We start from the raw sequence: 16,664 nt of genomic DNA, 5'->3' as shown, positions 1-16,664 counted from the left end.
TGACGAGGAGAGGAGACAGATCGCGGCGCTGGAAGCCGTTCAGTCTGACAGCGCCGAACACATTTGACTGGCAACCAACGCAGCCTGTGTCTACTCTTCCATCGCTGCAGATCCCACACAAATATAGTAGCGCCACCAGAGAGGAAAAGAGGGGGGTGGCGGGGGTGGGGGGGGTGATTCGGGGGGGCAGAAGGAGCCTGTCTGCTTTAGAAAATAAGTTGTGAGGCGTCCCTCTCGCACAAAAGCAAAGCCCACGATAGTCGAGTCTTTGCTGAAAATGAAATCGCATGTGAGCTGAATATTAGGAAGTGTGCATTGCTTCCAGCAACCACCGAGCCATTATAGCAGAGCCTGTAAACCACATTTGCACCAGCAGACAATGCCCCTTTGTGCTTGTTGTGTGGCTGTCCCCTCTCTCTGGAACTGGAGGGGAAGCCCTGCGCGGGGCAGAGTGGAGATGTGGGGATGAGCGATGCCGGGGAAGTGTCACTTTTTTAGATCTCTGCTTAATGAGTGGCAGTCGTGTCAGGAGGGGCGAGCGGGACAGTCTGCCCTCATTTAGCCCCGTGGCAAGTGGGTGCTTTTGATGTGGCTGCGTATGGAATGCTGTTGTTCATTCCTCCCTGCAACAAAAGCCACATGTTTTTTTTAATTTATTTTTTTGAGACTTGGGTTGTTGTTACTGCGACAGGAACGCCGTCAGGTATGTAACGTATGAAGTGAGCGACATGAAGAGGAAGCAACAAAAACACAAGTCAGCGGCGACTCTGCCAGACGCTGCAATATGGAATCATATGCAAATCCATTTGTGTCCACACACACACACACACACACACACACACTGCATGGTTTTTTCACCTTCTCAACTACGGTCATCATTGTGTGTCCTCTTCAACTCCTTTCATCGCTGCTGAGGGACTCTTTCACCGGGGGTCATTCCAGGTTCTGTCACACTCGTTCAACAGCAAACGGACTTCAAAGAGCCCCCAAATATTGAATTTGCATTTCTTTCCTCTCTTCAGAGTGGCTCAGCCTCCCGAGCTCCATCTGACTCACCACAGAATCCAACCAGATTCGAGTAGGAACCCGACGCCGGTTTCCTGACAAGTGTCCATGCCACTTTCCTCTGCAGACGTGAAACAACTCTTGGAAAGTGCTCAGCTGGCCCTGTGGGCTTTTCCCCATAAGGAAACAAGGGTGTGGCAACTCCTCAGCCTCCGAGTCCAGGAGCTCAGGAGAGCACTTAGACACATAATACTGTTGCCTCTCATCAATCTAATGTTTTATATAGTAAGTGCAATCATTCCAATTGATTTCAAATTAAACTCACAGAAAGTGAATCCTCTTCCAAATGTCACTGAGACTCGCTGTGTTGCATGTAGCCCAGTTTCTGTGATGTCTTTGGGCTCCAGTCCCAGGTCTAGATGAACCAAACCTAATTGGAGACTAAAACTTATTTTCAATGGAGTCCCTCCATTCAAATCATCGCTTGAGTCAGGGACTTGGCTTAATTGGAGTCCGGGAAACCACCCATGTGTCCAAAGTGACTGAATGTTTCCTCTCATCATCTGCATCATTAATCAGTAGTGGCGTTGCCCGTGTGCAGTTTTGCACCGGGGGCCACGTGGAGCTCGCATAGCGATGCAGGACTCCCCCCCCCTCCCCCTCCCCCCCATCGACTGTGAGCCTGAGGCATCCGGGCTTTGCTGTAACAACACACTAATCCCCAGATTGCTGTGTTTAGGGCCCGGCACGTCGCTGTTCCACGTCAAGGCGGCTGCGGCCAACGGCGAGCTAATGACACAACGATGACAAGGAGTGTTTGTAAACCCCAATCAGAAGCCCGGAGTCTGAGCTGCCTGGTGATTAGGTTAATCAAACTCTGCACTGACTGAATGACTGGCTCGCTGTCTGCCTCTTATGTCATCGTGCTGATTAAAGGGGAGACGCTGTGCTCAAATCTGTCAGCCTCTTCTAACACACACGTCCGTCTGCCAGGCTGGCAGTGCTGCCATTGATGAAGAGGAGACTTTTTATTTCCTTCTGATGGATATATATATATATATATATATATATGTATATATATATATATATATGTATATATATGTATATATATATATATATATATGGGCCAGGCCATGGCCAAGAGGAAAGGAATTGGGCATGCAACTGGAAGTTGGTTAAATCCTGTGATCAGCACAGTGACACTAAAACTAAGAAAGGTGTATCGTGTAAATGAACTTTGTCTTCAATTATCAACGACATCTCTCTGAGTCTCTCTGAGTCTTTGAGTCTCTCTGTGTCTCCGAGTCTCTCTGAGTCTCTCTGAGTCTCTGAGTCTCTCTGAGTGTCAATGAGTCTCTCTGAGTCTCTCTGTGTCTCTGAGTCTCTCTGAGTCTCTGAGTCTCTGAGTCTCTCTGAGTCTCTGAGTCTCTGAGTCTCTCTGTGTCTCTCTGAGTCTCTGAGTCTCTCTGTGTCTCTGAGTCTCTCTGAGTCTCTGTGAGTCTCTGTGAGTCTCTGAGTCTCTGAGTATCTGAGTCTCTGAGTCTCTGAGTCTCTCTGAGTCTCTGTATCCACAGCAGTTGTTTAAGACAAACGTAATGAAATGACTGAAGCAGCCGCTGATATTCTCCAGTCCAGTCCGCTGCTGTGGATAAATGTGCTGGGCTCAGGCATCCGGAGAGCATATGTTAGTCGTGACCGTCTATTACAGTGAGGTCAGACAGCATTTAGAGGGGAGACACGTCACGGTGATCATGTTGACATGCACCGCTCTCCTCTGACTCAGCATGAGAACGAGCTCACGTGGTGGACCTGTGTGTGTCTGTGTGTGTGTCTGTGTGTGTCTGTGTGTGTCTGTGTCTGTGTGTGTGTGTGCGTTTGCGCTCATGACGGCAGCATGTGCGACCGTGAGAGCGGCGCTGGCAGCAGACAGTGACCTCACAGCCGACAGACTGTGGAGTGGAGGTGGAAGGGACACTTCTGCTGCACAGCTGAGGGGGGAATCCCTGGCACAGTGTTTCCTGTGCCGAGCCAATGGAGAAGTGAGCAGCTGTTGCAAAAGCTCATTAAAGTTTACTTGAGGGCAAAATCTCTTGCGCCGCTTGACGACATTTTTATCAAATGACAGAACGACTCGTAAATACTTGAGAAAGTACTTCATTGTTTGAGGGAAGTGTTTGTATTTAGGATAGCGTCGTCACATTTAAAGCAGTGTTTGGATTGTACTGAGATATGTTATGTCTTTCCTGCCGACTCACTGATTATAACCACACTTATCAAGTGACCTCGACGGTGAAATAAATAAAGTAAAGATGGACTTTGAAAACACAGCCGGATCCAGAGGAGGGGTTATAAGGGGGCACGTGATTGGCTAATTTACATGTGATCATGTGCTGTTCTGTGGGTGTACAGCATGACTGCTCTTAACATGTGCAGAGCCTTTTCATTGATCCAATAATCTTCTTTTTATTGCACATGAGTCATTTTTCTGTTTTTCTCTTCTTGGGTTTTGTCATTTTAAAATCGTCATGCTGTTCAGACGACATGTCTGGCTAAGAAATAAGCCCATAAAACAGGGGTGTCAAACTGGCGGCTCGGGGGCCACATGTGGCCCGCACACCACTGTGCTGAGGCACCGCTGCCAGCGAGCTGATGGAATAGAGACAGAATATGAGACTTTCATATGTAGTCATTGCTTTATTAAACGCGACATTATATGACATATTTAAGCTGTTTGAACTACACTTATCCTCCTCGTCATAATTTATTTATTGTGCATCATAAATGTGTTTCTTTGTGAAGTGTACGTCATTTTATTTTAAAACAAGCACTTTTTTTACTTTGCAATTCTGTCTCATATCGTCATGAATTTCTTATATATTGTTTTTTTATACTGTTTTTTCTTTAGGCCGGCCCCCAGGTCATTTGCGTTTGACACCGCTGCCATAAAATGTACAATAATAGTCATTTTTTTGACTCTTTAGTTTGTGTACAGGCTAATCAACAAGCTAAACGACTTCATTTAAAGCTAACTGACCAACTGCTGCTTAATATTTAACAATAACTTTTGTAAATGAGTGACAGTCGATCAGAGCAAAAGAGGCATATTTTTCCAATAGGATAAAACATTTCTCTCTCTCTGGTGTCCAAACATAAAAGATGATGATGATGAGTGGAGCAGCACAGTGAGGTGGTCCCTGACACATGTCGTTAGCGGCGCTGTCAGTTATTGATGCCCCCCTATGAATAGTCTCAGAGAAAACCAAAAATCCCATTCTTGAAACGCTGGCTCCACAAAAATCAATTCCCTGTGGTTAAAGTTATGTTTGAGGGGCGGGAAGAAGCAACCCAAAAACATGTTTTATTGCAGCAACAACAATTAACTGTATGTAAACAAGTCGAGAGGGAAAAAAATCTGGGAAAATGGAGGAAAATAGAGAATAAGAAAACATTTCATTGCCTGCAGCCTCTCTCATCCTATCATTATCTGCATTTTTCCCTCCACCGTAATTAAGTTTTTCCTTTATTGCTTATGGGAAAAGGGGTTAGACTGTAAGGATGTTTTGAGCGTGATTAAAGTTGCTCATAATGAAGTGAAGATCCCGTCTGCAGGATGGATTTTATTTTAATTTTTTTATGTCTGTGAAAAACATTCTTTGTGACCCTTTGATGGTGACAGAGCGAGTTCCTCTGGGCCTCAGATCATCGCTAAACTATCACACATGATAAAAAAGAACTGTCTTATGTGTAAAGAGGGGGGGAGAGAGTTCCTGATACGTTTCTCAACATGTGGGATCTCCATAAGTTGGAGTCAGTTTTATGTGCTGGCGCCCAGACCCGTGCCCACCCATTGAAGTCTTTCAAACTGTAATGTTAAAAACAAAAAGTGCTCGGCAATCGTCGCCGCGCTCCGTCACAGGCGGAATCGTCCAACTGTAACCGAAAAGGATGTTGTTGACAACATCTGTGAAATGATACAGGGAGGGGTCTAAACAGCCAGCTTTCAACATCTGAGTCAAACTCAGGTCACAGCTCTGTAATTGTAGCCAGAGTCAGTGAAAAGAAAACAAACCTGTGACAAAGCAAATATTCCTCTCGGTTGTTGATCTCATTTTAAACCTTGGCTGAAAACTCTGCAGCAGATTCTGCGCACGAGTGTCACTGCTGCACAAAGTTAGCTTAATAATACATAGATTAGTCGGCAATAATATGTGTGTGTGCGTGTGTGCGTGTGTGTGTGTGTGTTTTTTCTTCTACTACAAGCCCAGCCTGAACATGTAATAAGCTGTGGGACTGGCCTGTGGTTAAGGGCGTAGGCTTAAAACAAAATTAAGAAACAGAAAATTGCGAGGAAGGCTTTTTCTTAATTTAGTGGTCCGTCGTGCAGGACGCATGAGATCATGAACAAATGAGTCGGACGGGAGTGATTTGGATTTAATCGTTTGAACAAAACGGTTTCTATGAAATACTACCGAGCTCGTAAGTGAAGCAAATGAACCGTCAGGACATGAGTCATAGAGAGACAACGGCCTCATCCGGTGTCAGCGCTGCTTCTTTTTACTTTTGAATATCAAGCATCAGTCACATATATTACCATCATTTCCACCTCGTTATAGAATTATTCTGCATATTTTGCTGCCACTTCTTCTTCCTGTCACATGGTCGCAGTTAGAGACGCCGGTCTAGACGTCGTGAATTCTCCCGACGTCACGCGTGGACTTTTGTGTCTTTTTTTTCTTCGACCGCCGGATGCTGATAATCGCGCTCGTCCCTTTTCATCTGAGCGTGACCTCAGCGAACGTTCCCCGCTCGCACAGCTGCTGCGTTGCGTGCAGTCACGTCACGTCACAGAGTAACTCTGGACGATGCTGCTGCTTCTTCACCTCAAACCCCTGCAGGAGTGTTTGTTGACACAAGCCGCTCAACCTTTCACAACACTTCATTTTCTCTCTCTCTCCTGCTTGAGGAAACCGTTACGGCGTAAATCCATATGATCAGATCGGCTGTAAAGAATCCGGCCCCTGTGGTCGCTGACGCCGACCACCAGAAAATTGTATTTACGACCACACTGAGCGCCACTTTGACCTCGATCAACGCAAACCGTGAGCACGGTGGTTTGAGCCCAAAGTGCACGAGGGCGAGGCAGGTTTGGGATTAGTCGACCACATAATCAGCACGCCCCCTCTGCGTGCTTTACCTGGAAGCCATTTCACTGGCAGCCCCTGAAAGTGTTCCTCGTAAAGTTGTGTTGACAGACGGTGAAAACGGCGAGACGGACCAAAAAGTAAATAAGTACCTCCAAAAACCGTTTATAGACCTAATCAAGTCCAGAGCGTTTTCTTCTATCCAATATGCCTTCAGAGTTTTATAAATAGATATTATACTCGGCTAAATTGGAGACAGGATTTCGCTTCTCCGCGGCCGACATGAGTTTTCTATTATTTTCTTTCACTTTAGAATATTGAAACTCTTAATATCTGGTTACAGATTTCAGGCCCGTTCAGCCAGCCGTCGTGTTTTGGCGTCACTGTGGGGCCTCACACTCAGCGGGATTCTCAATGTGCTCCATCTGAGCATGTTTAATTTGAAGAGATCGGGTGGGTGGGGGTGAGTGGGGGGGGAATCATCACTATTTGACTTTGTTATTAATAAATTCACCAGAGGCCAGTGATGTGTTCCATTAAATTTATAGTCTCTGTCTTTTCTGAGCTACTGTATAGTTGTTTTGTTTGTCAGTGACACTGAGCTTGACTTCATTTCTCACACTGTGCATGTGTCTCTCTGGCTTTTCCTTTCCCCAACACTTGTAGAACAAACCAGACCACCTCCCCAAATCATCCCAAATGACCTCGCTACCACTGTGGTGAGGCACGGGCGCATGTCTCACACACACACACACACGAGCCCTCACTTCCATTCATGCGGCGCAATGAGCCAAACATATAAAACCATTCCCACTCTAATAAAGTCAGGCCTTTTTTTCTCTGCCACAAAGGGAACCGGCTCCCAAGAGAGTAAAATGGACTCCTGTGTAAAACAAAAGTAAATGTGGTGACAGAAACCGAACCAGGGACCAGGTACGTCACCTGTTTATAGAATCCTGCCTCACTGATGGAAAGTCTGGGGATTTTATTTCGAGGGTTTTTATTTTCTGTGAGTTTCTGTGTGTGAGGGTGAACAGGTGTCGCCTCACTGTGGTTATTATCTGTGAAGTGCTGCAGCAACACAAGTCTGCATCAGATTAAACGCTCGTCGATGGAAACGCTCGACAAATCTTTGTCTCACGGCCGTCAGACTGTGTCTGTCCCTGTCTCTGTCTCTGCTGTCTTTGTGCATGTGTCACATGTTTCACGTGTCTGTCTTTGTCACCCCGAGGACACTTTGTGGCCTAAACGCTGATCTTTTCAGGACCTGAAGTCCTCATGGAGATCACATCCTGGTCTTAATGAGTCAGCACCTCATTTGTGAGGAACTGGTGAAGTTCAGGACTCAGATCAATGTCGGGGATCACGCTTTGTTCAGGCTGTTTAATCGACGTAGTGTCCTAGGAAGAATAGCTGTGCAAATCTGTGTGTGTGTGTGTGTGTGTGTGTGTGTCTTCCTGAACTTCAGCAGAGAGCTGAGGTTTCTGAGGTGAGGTATCATCTCGTTTCTCACGCGAAGTGCATCTGATGTTGCACATCACATGCTCACATGTGTTCTCTGGCTGCACTGTGAGAAACGCTGGACTGTGTGAGATGCAGACGAGTGAAACACCTACAGACGACAAACACTGTCGTTCTTGAGCTAAAAACCCTAATAAGTCAGGTTTCTTTCCTGGATATTGAGCAGAGAAACATAACGATTTCTTCTCCTCTCTAAAACAAAAGGAGACTTTTGCTTGCGGCAGTGTTTCCTGACTTCTGAAGAGATGAATACATTATTTCCATGAGCTCCATGTCGCACAGTGTTAGAGTCTGAGACAGAAGAGCCAGACATTAAGCAGTCTCCTTGATTTTCTCTAACCATTCCTCTTAATTTCAGTTTGATTCCAGCCTAAAAACGAGGAACCTCTGCCAAATTGCTTCTCCTGTGTAATGCGACTTGTTAAACTAACCGCTGGGGTATTTTGCTTACATGAGGTAGTCCCAATTTGAAATGCTTTGAGATTGAACTGGAGGATTTAATGACCCTGGCCTTTGTTCTCTCGCAGTTCACTTTCAGTCTCCTGACAGAATGAATTGTAAAAGGATATTACATTTTCACTAATGATTTCCAATGGATGATTACAGCTTTAAATGCCTGTCTCCCTTTTTCCCCTCTTCCCAAACTGCTCGTCTCGTGTCTCTGTCTCGCTGCTCTGGTCGAGCTCAGGAATCAAAATCAGGCAACACAAATCATTACGTCTGTAAAACCTAAAGAAGAGACGGCGAGTACGGAACCTGGTGTCGGTGACGCTCTGTAAACTGACAATCTATAAATCTACAAACAATAAACAACGAGGGGATAAAGAGATGCAGATCCAGAGGGTTTTCAGAGGGGGGGGGGGCGTGTCAGGAGGAAACTATAAATGCTCGTGTGTGTGTGTAGAAGCTGTGAGAACACTGGAACATCATCCTCTGTCACTGCGGTTCCACTCAGGATATCAGAGGACTGTTTTCATGTGAGACGCAGATGTACCGAGCGTGTGTGTGTGTGTGTGTGTGTGTGTGTGTGCGAGAGAGAGGCTCCAGAGATTTTAAGATATACTCTGCAAACAATTAGGAGCTGGTAGTGCTTCTCCTGTGGCTGTCTCTAATTAACACAGCAACGAGGCCTTAATTGGGAAGAAGGAGATTTGGGTTTTTTCTCTCTGCTGCCTTTCAGTGGCTGTCTCCCTCTGTGGTTGTGTGTGTGTGTGTGGGGAGGGGGGGGGCAGTGGGAACAACTGGAGTCCCTCGGCCACCGTTGAATTAACAACTCCTCTGTCAACACTCTGTGTTTGTGTTCTCTTCACGTCGTCATTACACTCAGGAATAAACACATTATTCAAATCAGTCACAACTTCAAAACCCTCGTCGTGCTCAAGAGCTTCGTTATTCGCAAAGTAGAAGCCGCCTGATTGGAATCGCCATGGCAACAAATGGCTTCCTCATTGAGGCCTGAACATTTAGCGTCTCCAAGTATAGTGCACTCACCTCACCACACAGACCAAAAGTACGTCCTGGAAGTAAAGCGGAGTGAGAGCCTAATATGTTTTTTTCTTTTTCCTCTTTGCTCTTTTATTGTATTGCCGTGTTCCAGTAAAGACTCCGGTCACGTGGAGCCCGGAGCTCGTCCTCTCGCCGGAGAGAGCGCACGGTTTCACTTGATAATGAATGTCTGTGGTGAGAATCCCATTATGGTGCCACTCCATCAAGGCTACAGAAAACACAGGAGTGGAGAGGCCTTTAAGGGCCACATCAGTCAACTCAACGAGCTTCTGCCGCGCAAATCAGATCCTCCTTTGTGAACCTCTGTGTGTGTGTGTGTGTGTGTGGACAGAGAGATGAATGCATTCACACGCCACAGGAAGCACCCGGCGCTTACAATTCTTTTTTGGAAGAAACACAAAGTCAAAGTGACAATGCTGCATCTTTAAAACTGGACAGAAGGTGGGATGTTGGTGGTGGGAGGGAGGGAGGGGAGGAGGAGGGGAGGGGGTGAGTGGGGAGAGAGGCAAGGATCAGCACTCACCTCTGAGGAGATTGCTGCTGTAGTTGGAGAAGGAGTCAAAGATGCTGTTGGATGCCATGACAGTGTCACGCACGGCAGCGTGGAGAAGTTGATCGCCGTCGACCTTGGAGGGGGGCGGGAGGGGGGGAGTGGAGGGGGGTGGCGGGAAAAGAGAAGGTTTGAGACACAGAAACCGGTGTGAGAGTGTGAGGCAGAGAAGAGGGGAAAGGAAGAAGGAGAGCATGAGAAGACAAAACTCCTGGAGCTCTGAGTCTGTTTGCAACCAAGAATCTCGGGTTTGTGACTACCACAGGAATCCCAAGCCACAAGCCTGCAGAGAGAGCAGCAGCAGCAGCAGCAGCAGCAGCAGCAGCAGCAGCAGCAGCAGCAGGAGATGTTTGAGGGCGAAGCGGAGAGAAAAAGGGTCACAGGGAGAAGACAGAGACAAAAGAGCAGAAAGACTATTTACAAACAGGCAACGAGAGAGTTTGTGCCTCCAGGTGTTGAAGGTGGACTCACCAGGGCTGGGCCCACCCGACAGAGCCCGGGCGGTGGACGCGGGCAGGCGAGGAGGGAGGAGGGCTGGGTTTGTGGTCCTCAGTCTCGCTGCAGGGCTGAGGGTCTGAGGTTAGCCGGCTAGCTCGATAGCGTGGTGTCTACTTTTGTTTCCTCCCTACGATGGTGGTGGCCTGACAGCAGCGTCAGTGCTAGTAAAAGGCTACAAGCCACAGTCTATCTGCATCCTCCTCGCCATCCTCCACACACAGACACACACTCCCTCCGTGACTGGTGGAGCCCACGTCACATGTCACGTGAGGTCACCGGGCCTCTCCCTCCCTCCCTCCCTCCCTCCCTCCCCTCTTCTCCTATCGTCTTTGCTTCTTCTCTGGTTTCTCTGCTTTTGGTTTTTTACTTTCCATGCGTCGCCTCCTCTGACTGTCTTCACTCTCACTTTTCATTAGTTGCTCCAACTTTTTGGAAACGTTCTATTTTCTTTCTGAGTTCAAACCAGGCGTCGGTGGTGGCGGCGGCGGCTGTAGCTGCACACTGTACGCAGAGAGAGAGCATTAAAGTGTATTAAGCCCTAACATAAACATAGGTGAGAGAGAAAGACGAGAGATAGCTGTGGCTTGTGCCATCGATGGGAGGCAGGAAAGTGTCGTCTGTGAGCGTGTTGTTCTTCTCTGTGCGCTCGCTGTGCTAGTTCTGTGTTTGTCTGACTCACAGCACATCTGTGTTTGTAAGAACCGGTGGTTTTGGGCCTGCAAAACCTCCACCCTCACTTACCACTTGATAGTATCATAATCTTAGTCTCATCAGAGGCAGCACGGCCGGTTCCTCGGGTCCTTCTCTTCACGCTCATCTTTCATCCTCTACCTTTGACTTTGTCTCTTTTGTGTTGATACATGTTTCAAATGTCTGTTTACTTTAAGCTTCCCCGTGTGTTCTGATAGAAACAGTGTCTCTTTCACGTCCGCAAAAGCAAAATCAATGTAACCTGATTGTGGTTTTCACACTTTTTTATTTTCTAGGTTGTATTTCAGAACGGAAAAGTCGACTTTTATGTGGCCGCTTGTGCCGTCAAACGTCGTCGTACAGTATCAGCGTTTTTATTCACGCTGGATATGTGAGAGGTTTCTGCAGCAGCTCTGTGTGGAAAACAGGAAATGATTCACGGTGACAAATGTGCATCCAGAGATAAAGACTGGCCGTTCGCTGTGGCGCTGTTAACCTGACAATCTTGCACTGCATGTGTATGTGCATGGTTCTGCACACGTGTGTGTGTGTGTGTGTGTGTGTGAGAACACAAATCACTGGCATTTGCAAACCTGTGGTATCCACACTTCCTCTCTGCTTTCTCCTGTCTCTTGGTGACACACTGGCCACGGGACAACAGAACCAAACCACTGTCTGGTCACTCATGTGACCCATTTGCTTTCCCTAGAAACCTGTGTGTGTGTGTGTGTGGGTGGGTGTAATTGTCGATGTTGCTTTGTGTGTGTGTGAATTTCGGCCCTCGTCGTCTTCCACTAATTGTTGTACAATAACTGCTACATGGACCACAGATGTGTTTGTATGTGTATACAGTACCATGTTCTGCATGAGAGAGAGTGTGTGTGTGTGTGTGTGTGTGTGTGTGTGTGTGTGTGTGTGTGTGTGTGTGAGTTTGCCGGTCTTCCTGGTAGCCCGCACTGCCCTGTAAATGAGCAGTTGCCGTTGAGTCAGGCGGCAGCGCGGGCTAAATAACACGGCGTGTCGGCGAGTGTGGCCGAATGCAGAGGCCACAGCCGCGGCTCCAGGGCTTTTATCAGTCCGTCCACGCAGCCACTACAGGCCTCTGACTTAACCTCACACACAACCAGGCTTCCTCTTCTCACACCTCTGCTGCCTCCCGACATGGCCTCGGCCGTGGCCTGCCAGCCCAGGGACAGATTACAGTTGTCGCTGTCGCACAGGCCCACAGGGAAACAGGGAAACAGGGAAACAGGGAAACAGCACTCTCTTTGTGTTGGATCATTGTTGAGGTTCCGATGAAGCAGCTTTGTTCTCCTGTGTCCTCAGGTCTGGTGCATTATGGGACGGACAGTCTCTCCTCAGCTGCGTCTGTTTAGACGAGTTCATGCTTGAGAGTTGCTGGTTTCGTCGTACAGCGAAACAATCTTTTTTTTTCTTTTGTGCATGTTGCTAATAATTCATGTTGTCTTGTTTTTGTTTTCCATTAAAGTGAGAAATGTTTTTTTCCTCTGGTTGTTTTCACGAGCAGAAACTGTTTCAACTTATCGCCAATTACCTTATTTTTACTCTGCGTCTGGGTTTTTGCGACGAGGAATGAAGAAACAAATACAGGAGCGTCCGTCCCACAGCATTGTGCAAGCGCCGGCGCTGCCTCTATTGTCGTGCTGCAGTCCAAACTCTGCAGTCAAGGCCTTTTCTTTGGTCCTCAGTCCGCTCTGTGTTTTCTTCTTTGTCTAGGTAAACATCTGCTTCATGTTTTGAAATCTATCTCATGGCTTTGCACTGCCCATGACCATGAGGGGAAAATAGTTTGAGGATCATTGTGGCCGTCTTTCACTCAATTCTTTTTTTCCCCTGCCCAGGCCTTGTTTATCAAGCCCCTGTATTTAAGCTTAATATAACTCCTGTTTTGCTGAGAAAACTGTGGTGGTTTAATCACTGTCAGTGGTCCTACGCCTCTCGGGTGTGGCTCGCGAGGCAAAAAGGACCCACTGCGGTCGTGCGTCCAGCTGCAAAGGGGCTTATTTTGTGGTCTAAAAATTGCAGGCTTCCCCATATGTTCCCCATAAACGTGGAATGCAGCGTGGGACTTGAGGAGGCTTTTATAATGAAGTTGCCGTCATTGCATCAAACACCACGGCCCTGCCTGCCTGGAGGATAGGCCCTGGGAGCCCAGTTTAAGGCTGTGTACACAGATCCTGTGCCATGACGGTTCAATCACACCTTCTTCTTTTTTTTTTCTTTTTTTTTACAGTGTTCATTCCATTGACGGATCTTCCTGTCAGTGCAGTAAACGCTTTTAATGTTTATATTGCAAAGATTTGCTCATATTGGTACGACACAAAGAGTTCTTCTGGAAGTTCTCGTGCTAATTTAAAGTACTCTTAGATGCAACTGGCACCGAAATATCAACATTTCCTAACTTGTCGCATTTTGAAATTTCAATTTAAATCTGCTGTTAAAGCAGTTATTCAACAGAGTTCTTAGAAAGTTACAGCTGTATGAGAAGTGAGTTCACTGGTACCACCGTGTGTGTGTGTGAGACTGTATTGTTGTTGTCATTGTAAAGCAGGCACTCCCAGATGCAGTGGTTTTAGTGTGCAGTATCACGGTTGGAAGTGATCACCGGGCCCATTATTTATTTATTGGCTCCAGCAGACATGGAGACTGTGGTAACCACACGGAGAGGAGGCGAATGGTGGTGGGGGGGCAGGGGGGCGCCGTGTCGCCACACATTGAGCAGACTGCATCCCACAATTCCTGGGGAGCGTCGCGTGTATACAGTAACCTGTGGTAGAGCGAGGACAGCCGAGAGTCTGTGACAACTGTAACAGTAGGAGAGAGAGCAGCTGAGAGCAGCTTCCGTTCCTTTTATCATCCATGCTAATGGAGAAAGTAGTAGGTAGGGATGGGAATCAAGAACCGGTTCTTCTTCAGAACAGAACCTTTAGTGTGCCTGCTTAATGACGTCATGACATCACACACGCGCTGCCTAGTTTTGGTTCAGAGTGCAGCAAACATGGCGCCGAGGCAGAAGCGACTCTAAAGTGTGGTTATATTTCTCACTTTCAACACTTGTAAAGTTTCCATTTCGTCCAAAATGCAGACACATTTGGCCACGCAGCATGCAAGTCATCTGCAGGACTGTCACGTGTTTGATACACTGCTACGTAGCGACGAGCCAAGCAGAGGCGGAGCTAACGGGATCTGTTATTAATGCAGAAGGTAACTTTCAACTCTCCAGGCAGGACAGGCTACTCTGTTCACAGAGGCAGGGAAGAATAAAATGTCACCAAACCTAGTTTTAATGGCACATAAAAAAGCCAAACATTTATTTTATGTCTGGACCAATTAATGTGAAATTCAGATCGTAAAGAGAGTTAATACAAACAAACTAATTTGTACTTATTCCCTCACCCAATGAGAATTGATAAGCAGTATTGATAATGGTATCGGAATCATTCTAAGAGTCGTGCAGTTGTGTTCCTTCAGCACCTGCCACAGCACCGCGAGTTAAATGTATCATGTTTACAGGTAGTGAGAGCGAGCTCTTCCTGTTATTGAGAATCGACTCTGACACAAAGAGCGAGCGTCCAGCTTCCTTCACAGCGCATCGATTCAAAACCCTCGCAGGCCGCTGGCGACGAGCTGTGCAGCCTAATTTGATGATTTGTAGCTGTCCTGTCCTGTATTAAGGGCTGGACGACACCCACAGAACATTATCACGATAGAATATGTTCACTTCAGTCGATATCGATAATTATCACGATCAATTCCAGAGAATAAAAAAAAATGAAGACAAAACTAAGTGAGATTTTTCTGTACGGACAAAAAACAATAAAGACACGTCACAAAAGTCGGTGCGAAACATTAATTTAAGTTGTGTCTCACGGTGTGTAAACATATTATCTATTGATTATTGATTGTTATATTGATATTGAAGAATATTACCTTGTGATTACTGTGAATTATTGCCTGGCCCGAGGTCAAGCTAAGAAAACAAGTGCATAAGACTTTTTTGAAATTATAAAATCTTTTTTTAATTAATTTTCCCAGTTCAATGAATGCATTGATTCACCTTTTATCTGTTTTTCTTTAGATATATATCAATATATTCCTCATCCAGTTGCTATTAGACTTTTAATATTTATTCAAGACGAGCAACACAGCAGAGTTTCATCATGTCTTGGTCCACAGTGCTTATCACACTGTGTGTGTGTGTGTGTGTGTGTGTGTTTTGAACCACTCGTCTTCACCAGAGTGGTGAATTTACACTCGTCTTTGAGGTGCACAGAGGCACCACATCATGGCATCCGAATCAGAGCAGCTGGAGAGCCGTGTGCTGCAGCCTCACATAAAAGCACCCATAAACCCGAGACCTCAGTTACCCCAAATGCCCCAATGCTCCGTACACACACACACACACACACACACGTAGATCAGCCCCAGCCAGACCAGAATAGAGCAGACCGGGCCACAAACACCAGCGGATCCCGTTGACCTCAGTGTATCGTCAGAGCTAACAAAGGTGGAAAGCTGCAAAGTTGTGGCGTGTTTTTTCTTTTCGGTCTCACTCTGTGATCTTTAGTCCCTGCAAAGGAACTCCTGCACAAATGCAGGTCGTGTGTAGTCGTCGCTCTGTGTGTAGTCGTTGCTCTGTGTGTATTCGTCCCTCTGTTGTCACTCCTGCCATGTTTAATCACCTGTGCATGTGTTTGTGTCAGCGCATGTGGATGCATATTTTCTGCGGTCCAGACATGGGTTTTTGGATGTGACAGACGAGCTTGCAAATATGCTAATTTGCATCGGGCAGGATGTTCCTCTGCAGCAGATGCACAGTGGTTTACAGATGCTGTGTGTGTGTGTGTGTGTGTGTGTGTGTGTGTGTGTGTGTGTGTGTGTGAGAGAGAGAGAGAGCGTGTGTCTGTGCTGCATGAAACAGTCACTTCACTTCACTTTAGAACATTTCAAAGAGAACATGTCTGTAGTGCCTGGAGAGGTCTTTCTTCATAAAAGAGACAATAATCCTCAGATTATTTAAATAAGTACTAATACCTTTGTTTAATCAAGTAAACAACATTTATTTGTTTGTTTATTTATTTATTTATCCTCTGGGTCTCATGAGCTGATCATATGTCCTGTGTGTAAAACCATGATTTTAGTGTTTGACAGCTGTTATTTAGTCCACAACATGTGAGAGATGACATGAGAGTTTGCAGCATTAACACATGACTGTGTGTGTGTGTGTGTGTGTGTGTGTGTGTGTGTGTGTGTGACTACAAAATCAAGCTGATTTAACCAAATCTGTGGCATGATGGCGTTTCTTTGTTATTTGTTTACATGTAAAACTAGAGAAGTTATGTAGAGAATATTGAAGTGACTGTAATTACCCAGTCATTCTCCAACGTGAGTACAGTTGAGACAGTTTGAATTAAAAGGCACCGAGGCTCACGTGATAATGCACAGTAACAATGTATGAACAACAACAACAGTAAGGAATTTCCTTGTCTTTTCAGATGTTTTGGGAAAATCGAAGTGTTTTTATGACGAGGAGGAAGTGGGGTCTCAACCTGTGGCCGCTGCAGAGGCCTGTGATCTTAATAAAGCATGTGCATTAACCTGGGAGTGATATAGCCGTTTAAAAGATGCTTGATTTGGTCACATGGACGTGTGTGTGTGTGCATTATGTGAAGTAAAGTTGACTTTATTTCCTGCAGATGGGAACTCACAACTCTCTGCTCTGTGTGTGTGTG

General features: G+C 46.4%; 1 protein-coding gene across 1 annotated transcript in view; it reads right to left on the bottom strand.

Annotated features, from left to right (window-relative positions):
• Window positions 1–10,422, bottom strand: part of runx3 (RUNX family transcription factor 3) — a 47,858-nt gene extending 37,436 nt beyond the window's left edge. The window contains exons 1-2 of the mRNA XM_058615607.1: window positions 10,195–10,422; window positions 9,697–9,799 (exon numbers count right to left, since the gene is read on the bottom strand). Coding sequence (XP_058471590.1) covers window positions 9,697–9,754 — 58 coding nt within the window. The 5' untranslated portion in view covers window positions 9,755–9,799; window positions 10,195–10,422. The remainder of the gene's footprint in view (window positions 1–9,696; window positions 9,800–10,194) is intronic.
• Between the last annotated feature and the right edge of the window lie 6,242 nt (window positions 10,423–16,664).

Source organism: Solea solea, chromosome 18 (assembly GCF_958295425.1).
Source record: "Solea solea chromosome 18, fSolSol10.1, whole genome shotgun sequence".
Lineage (NCBI taxonomy): Eukaryota > Metazoa > Chordata > Actinopteri > Pleuronectiformes > Soleidae > Solea > Solea solea.
The sequence above is the reverse complement of the archived record's forward strand: the minus strand, read 5'-3'. Positions and strand labels throughout refer to the sequence as shown.